The sequence below is a fragment of the Nicotiana attenuata genome, unplaced genomic scaffold (genome assembly GCF_001879085.1).
Source record: "Nicotiana attenuata strain UT unplaced genomic scaffold, NIATTr2, whole genome shotgun sequence".
NCBI classification, from domain to species: domain Eukaryota; kingdom Viridiplantae; phylum Streptophyta; class Magnoliopsida; order Solanales; family Solanaceae; genus Nicotiana; species Nicotiana attenuata.
In genome coordinates, this window is record NW_017670507.1 from 439,667 (window position 1) to 456,237 (window position 16,571).

The 16,571-nt window shown below is 39.6% G+C and overlaps 1 protein-coding gene across 1 annotated transcript; it reads left to right on the forward strand.

Moving 5' to 3' along the window:
• Positions 1–11,282: 11,282 nt before the first annotated feature.
• On the forward strand, positions 11,283–11,600 carry LOC109240352. Its single transcript, XM_019406979.1, has one exon. The coding sequence runs from the start codon at positions 11,283–11,285 to the stop codon at positions 11,598–11,600; it is 318 nt and encodes a 105-aa protein (XP_019262524.1).
• The last annotated feature ends 4,971 nt before the right edge of the window (positions 11,601–16,571 follow it).

The following is a 16,571-nucleotide window of genomic DNA, read 5'->3' on the forward strand; positions in this document are numbered from 1 at the left end:
CCACGATAACTTGGGTGAGCTGACTGAGCATGCCTGAAAAGACGGCCTCTGCCGTGCTAAAACTGACCCCCATGATGAGTACCATTGAATCCACCCTGACCACGAGGCCTCTTAGCCTCCCTCTCGAACCTCTCCTGACCACGAACCATCTCAATCTGTCGAGCTATGTCCACAACCTCATCGAAGGTAGCACCAGACACTCTCTCTCTGGTCACAAGCAACCGAAGCTGATAACCGAGGCCATCTATAAACCTCTTGATTCTCCCTCGATCTGTGGGAACCAAGTAGACCGCATGACGAGCCAACTCAGAGAACCGCATCTCATACTATGAAATAGATCTGTCACCCTGACGAACTGCTCGAACTTCCTGCGCAGCTCCTCTCCGCGAGACTCCGGTACAAACTTCTCCAGGAAGAGAATGAAGAACTGCTGCCAAGAAAGGGGTGTTGCGTTAGCCGGCCTATGCCTCTCGTAAGTCTCCCACCATCTAAGTGCAGCCCCCGAAAACTGGAAAGTAGTGAATGAGACCCCACTGGTCTCAAAAATACCCGCGGTCCGAAGCATCCACTGACACTTGTCCAAGAAACCCTAGGCATCTTCGCCCTCTGCACCACTGAAAGTCGGAGGCTGAAGTCTCCCAAACCTCTCCAATCTGCGCTGCTCGTCCTCTGGCATAACAGGAGCTACATAGCCTTGAGCAGCTGCAATCGCCTGGGCTGGAGGTGCCCCCAGTGTCTGAAGTCCCTGCACGACCTGCTCAGGTGTGCGAGCGGCGGGAGTCTGAGTGCCTCCCCTGGACTGAGAAGTAGCTGCGGCCGTAGTAACTGAGACCGCCTGAGCTAGGCCATTGCACACTGATAGAAACTGGGCCAGGGCCTCCGAAAGGCCTGGAATCACAATAGGCACAACCGGTGCCTGAGCTAGTGCTGCTGGAGCGTCCACAACTGGGTCTTGATCATGAACTCGGGAGGCTGGTGGATCTGCAGGTGCTGCCCTAACTGTTGTGCGGGCTACACCTTTGCCCCTACAACGGCCTCGACCGCGTCCTCGGCCTCTAGTGGCCCCAGCTGGTGGTCCTGGTGGTCGTCCGTCCTGACCGGTAGCGCGTGTCCTCACCATCTGTGAGAGAATAGAATAATAGAAGTTTAGTACTAGAATCAACATATTCGCACGGTAGGAATTCAAGAACAAGAAGTTTTTCCTAAAAGCTTCTACAGCCTCCCGAGGATAAGTACAGACGTCTCCGTACCAATCCACGGGACTCTACTAAACCCGCTCATGACTCGTGAGACCTTTGTAACCTAGGCTTTAATACCAATTTGTCACGACCCTAAAATAGACCCGGTCATGATGGCGCCTAACGTGAAACTAAGCCAACCGACACAAACCCCAAAAACTAATGCCATAAATTAGCTAAAATCCCATAACATAAGTTAAAATAAGCAGTGCAAAAATATAACACAAGCCTGACATCGGGGTGTCACCAGTCATGAGCAACTACAAACTCGTCTAGGAACAAGAAAAGGATCACATAGTCCGAAAATAAACTACTAAGACAATCTAAATAAGATAGAAAGGAGAAGCACTGGGCTGCGAAAGCCAAGCAGCTACCTAGTCAACTCTGGGGACCTACTAGAAGACTAATTAATACTCGCTATCGCGTCCCGAGACTCCTGGATCTGCACACAAGGTGCAGGGAGTAATGTGAGTACGCCAACACAGTAAGTAATAAGAGTAAAAGCAGCTCAGCAGTACGAAAATAGGTAATTTCACGTCATAGCACTATAGCAAAACAGTATATGCCCAGAACAATACAGTAAAGCAATAAAACTTGTGAAAATAACGTAGATCAGGAAAACCTTTTTAAAACATCTTTCAATAGTTTCAAACGAGTGATGAAAACAGTGAGTAAAAGGATAGAAACGTAAATAGCCCCTTGGGCAGAACAAGTACCATAAATCGCCACTCGGACATAATATCAACAGAACCAGCCCCTAGGGCTACCTCATAATCACTCGTAATCAGCCCCTCGGGCAACAACATGAAGCAACAACAGCCCCTCGGGCAATACCACATCACACACACTGGGTACCCACGCTCACTAGGGGTGTACAGACTCCGGAGGGGCTCCTACAGCCCAAGCACTAACATAAGCCATCTCGTGGCATAACAAATCAGGTCCTCGACCTCTCATATATCCTCACAACACAGGCCCTCGGCCTCACTCAGGCCCCTCGGGCTAACAGTAAAACAGGTACTCGGCTCAAAATATCATTTATAAAATCAAAGAGTAAATAAAATCCGAGTTATGAAATTAGTGAAATCATAGCATGACTGAGTGTAAATATTATCAAAAAAAGCGAGGAAACACTAGTAAAAAGCCCCTAAGGGTCCAAAAAGTCGGCACAAGGCCCAAACACGGCATTCAGCCCCAAGCATAGTAATATTTTCAAAAACACAATATATCAAACAATTTTCAATCAAAAAAGCGACTTAATAGTAGTACGGGATGGACCAAGTAAAAATCCCCAGCGGTGCACGACCCCACGCTCGTCATCTAACGTGTGCGTCACCTCAAAATAGCACAATGACGTGAACCCCGGGGTTTCATACCCTCGGGACAACATTTACAATCATTACTTACCTCAAACCGGTCCAAACTCTACCTTCGATGCCTTTACCTCTCAAATCGGCCTCAACTCGCCCTGAATCTATCAAAAAATTAGAAGCATAACATCAAAATAGGCTAAAGGAAGAAAGCCCATGCGAAAAGAATCAATATACATCAAAAATCCCAAAATTTGCCAAACCCGACCCCCGGGCCCATGACTCGAAATCCAATAAAAATCACATCAATACAATCCTTACACTCTCACGAGTTCATACACATCAAATGCATCAAAATCCGACCACAAACGATCCCTCAAATCCTTAAATCAAAGTCTCCAATTTCAAGCCCTAATCCCCCAACTTTAACCACTAATTTCCATAAATTCCATGTCTAATCAGTAAAATATCACCATTGAAACGAGTTTTAGTTCCAAGAATCTTACCTCCACAAACATCCCTTGAATTCCCTCTTCAAAATCTCCCAAAAAGCTCTCAATCCGACTTAAAAATGGTGAAACAAAGCTAAAAATCGCGAAGGAAGCCTTTTATGGGTTCTGGCCCAGGGATTCCGCACCTGCGGCCTAAATCACGCTTCTGCGGACCGCACCTGCGATCATGACAACCGCATCTATGATTCTTCATTAAATCCCCCAGGGCCGCATCTGCGTCCAGGAACCGCACCTGCGGTCCCGTAGATGCGCCCAACGCACCGCATCTGCAGCCAAGCTCCAACTGACCCAAATCTGCTTCTGCGACCTCTCCTACGCATCTGCGGCGTTGCACCTGCGGTCACCAATCCGCAGGTGAGGAAACAACAGAAGCAGAAAAATTATGCAACTCTCCTCAAATCCCCAATCTTCCGTCAACCTTTCGAATCAGCCCCGAAGCCCCCCGGGACCTCAACTAAAATTATGAACAAGTCACATAACACTATTAAAACTTGTACCAACCCTTTGAACACTCAAAACAACACCGAAACACCAAATCATCCTCGGATTCAAGTCTAAGAATTCCAAGCTTCCAAATTCTGCTTTCGATCAAACTGTCTATCAAACCTCGCCCGAATGACTTGAAATTTTGCACACACGTCCCAATTGACACAACAGACCTATTCCAATTTCCGTAATTCCATTCCGACCCCTATATCAAAATTTCCACTATCAACCGGAAAATGCCAAAATTCCAATTTGGCCAATTCAAGCTTAAATCTATTACGGGCCTCCAAAATACATTCCGATCACGCTCCTAAATCCCAAATCACCTAACGAAGCTATCCGAACCATCGGAATTTACATCCGAGACCTTTTTTACATAAGTCAACATCCGGTTGACATTTCCAACTTAAGCTCACTCAAAAGAGACTAAGTGTCTCATACCTATCCAAAACCATTTCGAACTCGAACCAACCAACCCGATATCACATAACACAGCTGAACAAGATATAATGAAGCAGAAATAAGGGGAAACTGAGCGGTAACTCATGAAATAACCGACCGGGTTGTTACATGAATACAACATGTAATATTCCCTATTTATTGAAAGCATGTATTCAATTGGTATAATATATATGTTATTTGAAATTATGGTGTAATGTATAAGAAAGTTACAATGTGATAGATTAATACATGTATGAATATATCTTGTATTATGAATATTTATTGAAAGCATGTATTCATGCATACAGTATGTAATCAACCTACTTCCTGTATTCATGCATACTATATGCACTCCACGTATTCATGGACAAATACAAGTTTTGTACATATGTCCAAGACTGATGTTTTTCCGTTTAATATAGGTTATACCATCGACTGAGCACTTACACATGGCAAATGATGAAGCAAGGCATTACACCATTTTTCTCCAAAAGAAAATTGCAGTTGTGGGAGGTTCCAAGTGGACAAGCTACCACACCCACATGATGGGGCTGTCTTGAAAAGTAAGTTTCTAGTGCCGGATGATTATTGCTCGGACAATTACAAACCAAAGTCGGTTGTAATGACATACGATGTTCTCGTGTATCCTCTCTCTGACCAAAGTGAATGAAGTATATCGGAACATATATCAGAGAAAGTTGTCTTACCACTCAAATGCAAGAGACCTCCTGGAAGGCAAAAGAAGAAGCGCGATAAGCCATTAACTGAATTGCTTCAAAAGAAGAGTCAACATTCGTGCAGTATATGTGGGTAGGGTGGACATAATAATCGCACTTGTAGAAATGCCCCACGTAGGAATTAGTTGATGTTCTGATTTTAATTCCTTCAATCCATGTTTTTGGATGTGTTCAAGAATTTCTATTACTTATTGGTTTCTAGATGTATTTGATTGTTCATGGATGATTTTATTAAAGGTAGATGACTAAATACATTACTGTTAAGTTTTCTGATACCTTATAAAAATGATGTATATATATGTAAGTATACGTATAACAGGACATGTATATATACGGTAAACGGTTAAATACATTGTTATAATTCAATTCAAAATACATTTGAATACAGGATACGACTATGTACATGATTAAATACATTACTGTTAAGGTTTCTGATACCTTAAAATATATATATATATATATATATATATATATATATATATATATATATATATATATACAATTCAAAATATATTTAAATACAGAATACAACTATGTACATGACTTAATATATTATTGTTAAGTTTGCTGGTACCTTCTAATATCATGTATGTATATGTATAACATGACATGTATACATATTGTAAATGGTTAAATAAATTATTATAATTTAATTCAAAATACATTTGTATACAGAATACGGCTATGTACATGACTAAATACATTACTGTTAAGTAACCTGATACCTTAAAAAAATTATGTATGTATATGTATAATAGGACATGTATATATACTGTAAGTGGTTAAATACATTGTTATAATTCAATTAAAAATACACTTGAATACATAATACAGCTATGTACATGACTAAATACATTATTGTTAAGTTTCCTAATACCTTATAAATATGATGTATATGTAAGGACCTGTAAAATCTTGCCTAAAACCCCGAATTTTGTTGTGCCGAGCTAGGCATATGTGTTAAAGATTGTAAGCTCACCGCGGTACGGACTATTTGGGCTGAGCAGTGTGTTGGTGAGCCGAAGAAAAATTTCCGGAAGTGCAGGACATTTGTGCGGCCAATTCTCCGACCGCAGAACTGTTTTGCGGACTGCAGATCTGCCGCAGAATGAGGTAGAGATTTGAGCTAAATTTTGGACCAAATATGCAGTCCATTATACGGTCGCATAATCATTTTGCGTACCGCATAACCCATCGCAAATCCCCATATATAAATTCCCGAAGGGTTGTACTGCGGCGCATTATGCGACCGCAAAACAGGTCTACGGACCGCATACTAGTCGCAGACCGAAGCAGAAAATGTCAGCTCTGGAGGGCCAATTATGCGGCCCATATTTGCCGACCGCAGAAGCAAATTGCGATCGCATGTGCGACTGCAGATCTGTGTCAGGGCTCCTAATTTTTATTTTTTAAGCCCGATCCTATGTCGTTAAAACATGTGCCATAGTTCATTTTGAGGATATTTCTGATGCTTTAGAGTGAGAGAAAGAGCCCTAGAGTGAAAGAATGATCTTCATCAAATTACTCCTCAATTCTTGCTTAAACATTGAAGATTATCATGTAAAGTTAACTAAGTCTTCATCTTAAAGGTAAGAATCTATACCCTAGCTCTTAGTTTCGCAATAGGTAATTAGCAAGACCATCCTTGGGTTAGGGAGTTGATATCTTGCATGCATGTATTCTTAAAGTATGAGGGGAGGTTGTGAGATAAGAATGGGTTGACGAATGGTAGAATCTTTCATAAAAGACCTTCAAAGCATTAATGCACACCTAGTGTTTGATAATATGCTCAAATAAGCTAGAATCATGACCATCTTCCTAATTTTTGTTCAACTTGTCATATTTCCAAAATAGATCGAAGTGCTAAGAATTTCGGAACGTTTTAAAGTGTACAAGAAACTCAATTGAGGTACATTTATGGCTAAAAACCCTTCTTCTTAGAATCGAATCCCCCGGTGTCCGTGTAGCTGGTGCAAGTCCCCCAGATTGATCATGTTAGAATTGACTATTCCTAATGTGTTGTGTTGAATGATATATGTTCAACATTCTTTCTGAATGCTTATCATGTCATCTTGCCATTTGAGGATGTATTTAAAAATGTGGAATATGTGTTAAGAAAGGTTATGATTTCATGAATAAAGGTTGTTGTGCCAATTTGTATGAAAGGCCTCTATGTGCTTAGAATTCTCTAAGTTTGACGATACGTGTACTAACGCCTTACACGATAGGCCTTATAGTTGCTGATGATAATGATATTTGAATGTGAAAAGAGAAAACTTGAATTGTGAAATACGGCCAAGTGCCAAGAATGACTTTATAAATGAGCTCACTCGTGCTATCGTATTGAAAGATGGAAAAGAAATATGACGTGAGATGATTGTTTGAAATTGTGGATATGGTGGATGACTCAAATGAGATGGCCTAGCCGATCGGGCCGTGATCGTATGCCATGCCGCACACAGGGTGGTAATTGTGCTGCAAATGATGATTGACATTGTGGATTTGGTTGGTGTATCAAATAAGATGACCTAGCTAATCGGGTCGAGATGGGACTCCTTGTAAGAACACGATGGTGTTTTGGATTGTGGCATATCAGCACTAAAGATTCCCCAACTTAATAATATGAAAATTGACTTGAGAACTTATGTGATCCTTGCTTGATGCTTTAGTATTGTTTGAAGCTCTTATTGAACTCATGACTGTTCCCCCCCCCCCCTATATTATTGTTCATTCTAATGAGATGTTGTTTAGTTATACATACTAGAACAATTCGATGGTACTAACGTCCCTTTTGTCGGGGGCGCTGCGTCTTTAATGGATGCATGTGGTTCCCTAGCAAGCAGTGTTGATCAGCATTAGTAGTACCTTCTTCATCCAGCAGTCTTGGTGAGCCTCATTCCATTTCGGTGTTATAAATCTTTTGTTTCCCATGTATTGTATTTGAGGTACACCCGGGCCCTTGTTGCCTGCACTTTTGTTTTACTCATTTGTATCTATTAGAGGCTCCATAGACACTATGTGGGTTGTATAGGGGTGTTAGAAGTCAACGGATTATGTTATGTTTAGAATCTTGTTCCACTCAATCATAAGAGTGTGTGTATTTTGAAACTTAACGAAGGTGTAACTAATGAAATGATTTAGTAATGTGTATATTATCTTCCTATTGTCTAATTAATGAAAACATGCCATCTCGTTATCATAAGTGAGTCGGGTACAAAGTATCTATCAGGCTTGCTCAACTGGGTCCACCCAGTAGAGCGTTGGTCGCGCTATTCAAGTTTGGGGTGTGACAGTATATATATATATATATATATANTGATACCTTAAAAATTGATGTGTATATATATGTATGTATATGTATAATAGGACATGTATATATACTATATGTGGTTAAGTACATTGTTATAATTCCATCCAAAATACATACATATATACATATGTATATATATATATATATATATATATATATATATATATATATATATATATATATATATATATATATATATATATATATATATATACATATGTATATATGTATGTATATATGTATGTATGTATGTATAATAGGACATATATATATACTGTAAGTGGTTAAATACATTGTTATAGTTCAATTAAAAATAAATCTGAATGCAGAATAAAGCTCTATGTACATGACTATATACATTACTGTTAAGTTTTTTGATACCTTAAAAATTGATGTGTATATATATGTATGTATATGTATAATAGGACATGTATATATACTATATGTGGTTAAGTACATTGTTATAATTCCATCCAAAATACATACATATATATATATATAGATATAGATATATATATATATATATATATATATATACATATGTATATATGTATGTATATATGTATGTATGTATGTATGTATAATAGGACATATATATATACTGTAAGTGGTTAAATACATTGTTATAGTTCAATTAAAAATAAATCTGAATGCAGAATAAAGCTATGTACATGACTATATACATTACTGTTATGTTTTTTGATACCTTAAAAAATGATGTGTATATATATGTATGTATATGTATAATAGGACATGTATATATACTATAGGCGGTTAAGTACATTGTTATAATTCCATTCAAAATACATTTGAGTACAGAATACAACTATGTGTGATTAAACAAATACAGAAGTACAGCAGAATACATATAGGACACGTGTATATACTTTAAGTGGTTCCTGTACATTCAGTGTATTTAAACAAAGTTTTTAGTAGACTTCAAACATAGATAAATACAACTAAATATGAATTCATTTATTAAAGAAAGAACTAAAAAAAGTTCATGTATTCAGAATAACTAAAATATAGTTAATACAACTACATTTGATTACATTATTTTAAGTAATTTTAAAAAAATATTAAAGTTAAAATGCATTCTTGAATAATGAGAATTTGAATACAGAAGTATATAAAAAAATAAATGTATTCATGATAACAGTTGTTGTAACCCAAAAAACACGTTCATGTATTCAAAACAAAGGTTGCCTACTTATGAACAATTCAGTAATAAGCCGAAAATACAATATGTAAAACAGAAAATTATTCTATAACTATCTTTACAGAAGTATCCGTTTCTGTGTTTTGCCTAACAATCTTTGTCGCTGTTTCACTGTCGCCTATCGCATCATCATCAAACTTCCGCATAGCATAGTCTCAAAGTAGTGCACCATATCTCAGCCGGAGTAATTAGGATCAAAGGCTGTTTGTAGAACCAATCCAAAAGTGCTCAAATGCTATGCGTAAGCTACGACATATAACCCACAATTCCTGCAAAAATGTAGATTGATAACAGTTAAATACAATGCATATATATATATATATACACACACACACACACACACATGCTCCCAGATCATTGTTGAGGAAAAATTGAAATAACCACAACATCAAAAGCATCAGTTTGTGACTTGTCATTGTACGCATACAAAATACAGTACATATGAAATAGTGAATACATGAATACAAAACTCATTCATGAATACATCTAAATACACTAATTATGACAAAAATACAACTTTGATTTGTGGCATACTGACAGAACTGTTGGTGTATTTAACATTATTGTTTTATTAACTCAAGTACATATAAATACAAAAAATAAAAATCACTATACAAACTAAAATCAGTGTATGTGGACTCAAAGACATATAAATACATCCAAACTACCTTGTCCTTCCGTGTTTTCGAGCTACTTCCTTTAGAGACCTCTTTTCCCTTGCTCCCAGAAGCAACATCGATAAGTTTTCTTCTCTTTTCCACATTTATATTTTTTATAAAAACTTGAGAAACATCAGGAACTGTTGATTTTTTCGAAGATTTCTCATCTTGACCTTGTTTCATAGGCTCATTGTGTATTTTTGTTCGCCTCTCGGCTTCCATGGTTGCTGATGACCTGCAAATACAGGTTCCTCTTGAGTGATTCGCAAATCAAAAGACGGCCCATCAAAATTGAGTGCTTTAGTGGGTATACCTCGTGTAACCCTCTTCAGAGTTGTTGAATCGGCCATTGAAGATAAAATTTAAAGTTGTTTGATGAAAACCTAATAGTGGTAAAAAATTAAAAAAAAAAATGTCAAGAGAGATAGAAGAAGTGTGAACTGGCCAAAAACTTTAATAATAACCACGAATTTTTGGAGCAAAAACGTCAAATGCGAGAGAGAATCGTGCTTTAACAATTACCACAATCTTGTTGTAAGAGAGAGAGAGAGATCGCGGTGAGAGAAAGAAGAAGTATTTTGCTGAGATTTTGAGAGAGAATAATTGAAAGAAAGAGAGAGTAAAACATAAATAGCGTATTTAACACCTTAACAGTAATGTATACCATAAATACCTATTTTGCTACAAAATATAATAGGTACCATCAATGGTTTTGGTTTATAATAATCTTATTTAAATCATCGTAAACGCTCGTTTCTTAAACAAAAATTGCAGATCATTGAGGACCTCTAGTGGCATCTAGAGGCGGCGGGGGTTAGACACGAATGAGCTAGGTGGCCGCAACATCGTTGTGTATACCAAGACAATTCTCAGGTTCTGCTCGTGGGAGTTAGTACCTCCCGTTTTCCTATTTCCTTTTGCTGCGTTAGTTAAATTGCTTCAATATTAGTTCGTATTAGTTTATTCACCGTATTAGTGTGACTGCAGTCGCAACTTGTCTTTTTCTAGTTTTGTCTGTTTCCTTGTGTGTGTTACTAATTCCCATTAGTCTGTTATAGGTATAGTGGCTGTGGTTTGAGATGGTCGAGTGAGTTCATGTCCTCGGAGGGAGCAGGGGGCGAGGCGGGAGATAGGGCAGGGGTTAGGGGGTAGGTTGGGAGGCAAGGGAGCTAAAGGGAACAAGGGTGTTTATAGGTTGAGAATTAGGTCATGGAACATAGGTACATTAACGGGTAAGTCTATGGAGTTGGCGAAGATCCTCCAGAAGAGGAGGGTCAATATAGCGTGTGTCCAACAGACAAGATGGGTAGGGTCAAGGGCGAAGGACGCGGACGGGTATAAACTTTGGTACTCAGGATCCTAGAGAGTCTATGGTTGAGGATAGACGAGTGAATGATAGATTGATGATTATTAAGTTGGTGGTTGGAGAGTGCACCCTAAATGTCGTTAGCGCCTATGCAACGCATGCATGCCTAGATGATGAGGTTAAACAGCGCTTCTGGGAGGGGTTAGATGAGATATTGCATCAGGTTCCGCCGACTAAGAAGCTATTCATAAGAGGGGATTCCAATAGTCATATTGGGTCGACCGCAGGTAGTTATGGCGAGGTGCATGGAGGCTTCGGTTTTGGGGAGAGGAACATAGGAGGTACCTCGTTGTTGGACTTTGCTAAATTTTTGGGTTGGTGATTGCGAACATTAGCTTTCCGAAGAGGGAGGAGCATTGGGTTACTTTTCAAAATGCGATGGCGAAGACTCAGATTGACTGTCTTCCCCTCGTGAGGTGTGACAGAGGGTTGTGCAAGGATCACAAGGTGATTCCGGGTGAGATACTCATGACGCAGCATAGGCTCTTGATGATGGACGTTGGTATTATGTTAATGAGGAGGAAAAAGACTGCTCGAGGAAGACCGAGAATCATGTGGGGAGCCTTAACTAAGGATAAAGCCCAAGAGTTGGAAAGGCGTTTGTCAGTTATGGGAGCTTTGATGAGCAGTGGTGACGCAAGCACTATGTGGTCAGCGATAGCAGACTATATAAGGGAGGCTGCGATAGAGGTGTTAAGGGTCTCGGCGGGTGTCTCTGGTGGGCATAAAGGAGACTGGTGGTGGAATGAAGTTGTCCAAGGTAAAGTGGAAGCGAAGAAGGTGACGTACTTAAAGTTAGTGGGGAGCATTGTTGAGGAGGAGAGGTGAGCGTGCATGGAGAGGTATAAGGTAGCTAGAAAGGAAGCTAAGTTGGCGGTCATGGAGGCTAAGACTGCAGCTTATGGTCGTATGTATGAGGAGTTGGGAGAAAAAGGTGGGGAGAAGAAGTTATTCCGGCAGGCGAACTTGAGAGAGAGAAAGGCTCGTGATTTGGACCGAGTGAGACGCATCAAGGACGAAGACGGTAGAGTATTGATGGAAGACGTCCAGATTAAGAGGAGACATCAGACTTACTTTCATAAACTTCTGAATGAAGAAGGGGATCGGGATATTGTGCTAGGCGAATTGGAGCATTCCGAGAGCCACCATGACTTTGGGTACTGCAGGCGTCTCAAGGTTGAGGAGGTCGTGGGAGCTATGCATAAGATGAGTAGCGGCAGAGCGACCGGTCCAGATGAGATTCTAGTGGAATTTTGGAAGTGTGTGGGGAGAGCAGGTTTGGAGTGGTTGACTAGGTTGTTTAATGTTATAAATAAGGTGAAGAGGACTCCAGATTAGTGGAGGTGGAGTACGGTCATATAAGAACAAAGGTAATATCTAGAGCTGTAACAATTATAGGGGTATCAAATTACTAAGTCATACCATGAAAGTGTGGGAGAGGGTGGTTGAAGCCTCTACCGAAGCTATACACCTTATTAGAAGGTTGGTGGAACTGTACAGAAAGAGGAAGAAGGATCTGCACATGGTGTTTATTGACCTAGAGAAAGCGTATGACAAGGTTCCTAGAGAAGTTCTCTGGAGATGCTTGTAGGCAAAAGGTGCGTCGGCCCCCAACATTGTGGCGATTAAGGACATGTATGATGGGGCTAAGACTCGGGTTAGGACAGTAGGAGGCGACTCTGAGCATTTTCCGGTTGTAATGGGGTTACACCAAGGTTCTTCGATCAGTCCATTCTTATTCGCCCTAATGATGGACGCGTTAACACACCATATTCAAGGGGAGGTGCCATGGTGCATGCTATTCGCCGATGACATAGTTCTTATTGATGAGTCGCGAGCCGTTGTTAATGAGAGGCTGGAGGTTTGGATACAGGGTCTTGAGTTTAAGGGTTTCAAATTGAGCAGGACGAAGACGGAATACATGGAGTGTAAGTTCAGCGCTGAGCTAGGGGAAGTGGGCGTGGATGTGAGGCTTGAATCACAAGTCATCCTAGGTAGAGGCAGCTTCAAGTACATTGAGTTGGTGATCCAGGGGGAGGGGAGATCGATGAGGATGTCACACACTGTATTGGGGTAGAATATATGAAGTGGAGGTTAGCATCTGGAGTCCTGTGCGACAAGATAGTGCCACCGATACTCAAAGGTAAATTCTATAAAGCGGTGGTTAGACCGGGCATGATGTATGGGGCTGAGTGTTGACCTGTTAAGAACTCACATATCCAGAAGATTAAAGTAGCAGAAATGAGGATGTTTAGGTGGATGTACGGGCACAGTAGGATGGATAAAATTAAGAACGATGATATTCGAGAGAAGGTGCACATGGTTCCCATTGATGACAAGATGCAGGAAGCAAGGCTCAGATGGTTCGGGCATATTTTGAGTAGAAGCCCAGATGCTCCGGTAAGGAGGTGTGAGCGGCTGGTTGTGGAGAGCATGAGAAGAGGTAGAGGGCGACCTAAGAAGTATTGGGGAGAGGCGATCAGGCAGGATATGGCGAGGCTTCAGATTTTCGAGGACATGACACGATAGGAAGATTTTGAGGTCGAGTATTAGGGTTGTAGGTTAGGAGGTAGTCGAGTCATGCCTTACTTCGTACCTTTGTAAGATTAGTCTCGTAGGGTTTTTATCTAAGATAGCTAGTGGCGATGTTGTGTCTTACTATTTCGATTTTCAGTGCAGGACCTATATTACTAGCTATCGCTTTTGCTTTACATCTTTCTTCTGGATTTCATGTTCTTATTTTTCCTATGATTTTCGTGGTGATACTAATATTGTCTCCTTTTGTATTTTTGTTTTCTTGAGCAGTGGGTCTTTTGGAAACAACCTCTCTACTCTTTTTGGGTAGGGGGAAGGTCTGCATACACAGTACCTTTCCCAGACCCCACTAGTGAGATTTTACTAGGTTGTTATTGTATACATTTGCTATAGGAGGTAAAATTTCCGTTCGAAAAATAAATAATCATCGTTACATGATTGAGTTTTGGTTTATGCCACTATGGGAGAACGGCTTACTACTAACCTGGCAGGCCAATCAATAATCATTAACAGTGTATATAGGGTGAAATTAGCTCATGAAAATATGACACGTCTAACCTTTCAAAGTTTGGGCGAATTAATATCCCGCTCATTTATTAACTTAATTTATTATGACCTACCCGATTCCGCTCATCTAAAAGTTAAGCTGATATGCATCCTAAATGGACCATAAGAAATTATCAAAATATTTAAAAAAATTAGTTCCATAAATTGTATATAGCCATTTCACAAGCCTAAATTCAGTTTAATCAACCCATTTAACATTTCTAAATGCACATATTAAACACAAATAATGGAACTCGAAATATTGTTGGAAATGTTATGTGAAATAATGTGTATGAAATTGACGCGTTCACCATATAAAGGAGGCAGCAATTTAGGGATGACAATAGAGCGGTGTGGGTGAGAGGCGGGTTACAGGCTTTGCAGATCGAAGATAGGTGGAAATGACACAACGTAGCCACTTTTAAGCATGATGTCTACATATATCCACACTTTATAATGCATTTAAAGATTAGAAAATTCACTCAAACTTCATGTCACGGTGTCTTTAAGTTTAAACCCCAAGGTTCAAACTTCAGAATATCGTGTTCTAAAAATTAAAAATTGTATCCAGAAATTTGAATCTTATATCCTGAATTTTAAATTAGGAGTTAATAAATTCAGGACACTTAGTGTTGAATTTCAAATCAATAATTTAGAAATTCAAGACACTTATAGCATGTTTGGCCAAGCTACAAAAATCGGCTTATTTTGAGAATTATTTTTTCTCAAAAGTGCTTTTCTAATGTAACGACCCGGCCAGTCGTTTTCAGTATTTTAGCTACGATCCTCTAATTATTGCCTCTTCCATGTTATATTATGGTTATGTGACTTCTGGGGTGTTTGGTTTTGCTTTCGTGTGAGTTTCAAATTTAAATGGGACACGTAGTCCTTAAGTTGGAGGTTTAAGTTGAAAGTGTTGACCGTAGTTTTACATTTTTGTAAATGGCATCGCAATGGAGTTTTGACAATTCCAATAGCTCCTTATGGTAATTTTAGTATTAGGAGCGTGTTTGGATGTTCATTTGGAGGTTCGTAGGTCGTTTAGGCGTGAATTGACGAAAGTTGGAAAGTTGAAGGTTTGGAAAGTTGGAAAGTTTGACCAGGAGTTGACTTTATTGATATCGAGGTCGGATTCCGATTCTAAAAGTTGGAATAGGTCCGTCATGTCATTTATGACTTATGTGCAAATTTTGAAGTCAATCAGAGTTGTTTTGGTATGAATCAGCATTAGTTATGAAATTCATAAGTTCCTTAAGCTTGAATCGATGCGCGATTAGTGGTTCTAGTGTTGTTTGATGTGATTTTACACTTCGAGCGTGTTTGCATGATGATTTAGGACTAGTTGGTATGTTTGGTTGAGGTCCCCGAGGCCCTAGGTATAATTCAGACCATGTTCGGCGCATTTCAGAACCTTGAAGAACTGTTGATCTGTTGTTACTGGTTTTCTTAACACGATCGCGAGTGGGTCATCGCAATCGCAAAGAGTTGTTTGGCACTGGTGAATTTCTTCTCTATGCGATCACGAGGTTAAGGCTGCGATGGCAAAGTGTAGGATGCGGCCGCGAAGGTGAGGCAGCTTGTTCATTACGTTCGTGGTTGGTTTCACGCGATCGCGAAGTGTAATTTTTTAGCTAGCAAAATTTGTGTTATACGATCGCGAGTCCCTGTCCACGATCGTGATAGAGGGCGACTTGGCAGCAAAATTTAAGTTTCAAAACGAGGGTTGTATCACATTTTTTATAGTTTGGATCTAGAGAGCTCGGTGTGAGGCAATTTTTCGACGTTTTTTCAAGGAAATTATTGGGGTAAGTGATTCTAACCCGGATTGGACTATATTCCATGAATCTATTACTATTTTCATTAACTAATTAGGGATTTGAGTTGGAAATTTGGGGGTAAAAATTGTGAAAACTTCCTAGACTAAATTTTGGGGTTATGAAAGGCGATTTGAGGTCGAATTTGAGTGATTCTTGTATAGTTGGACTCGTTATCGAATGGGTGTTCGGATTTTGTAATTTTGGTTGGTTTCCGAGATGCTAGCCCGGGTTGACTTTATATTTCTTTGCAAAGATTGTAACTTTATTATTTGAATTAGTTTCCTGTAGTTTATATTTATGGTATGAAGTTGTTTTGGCTAGATTCGAGCTGTTCGGAGTTGAAAAATCGAGGGAAAACCCTACTAGTGGATTAATTTAGCTTGTTTTGAGGTAAG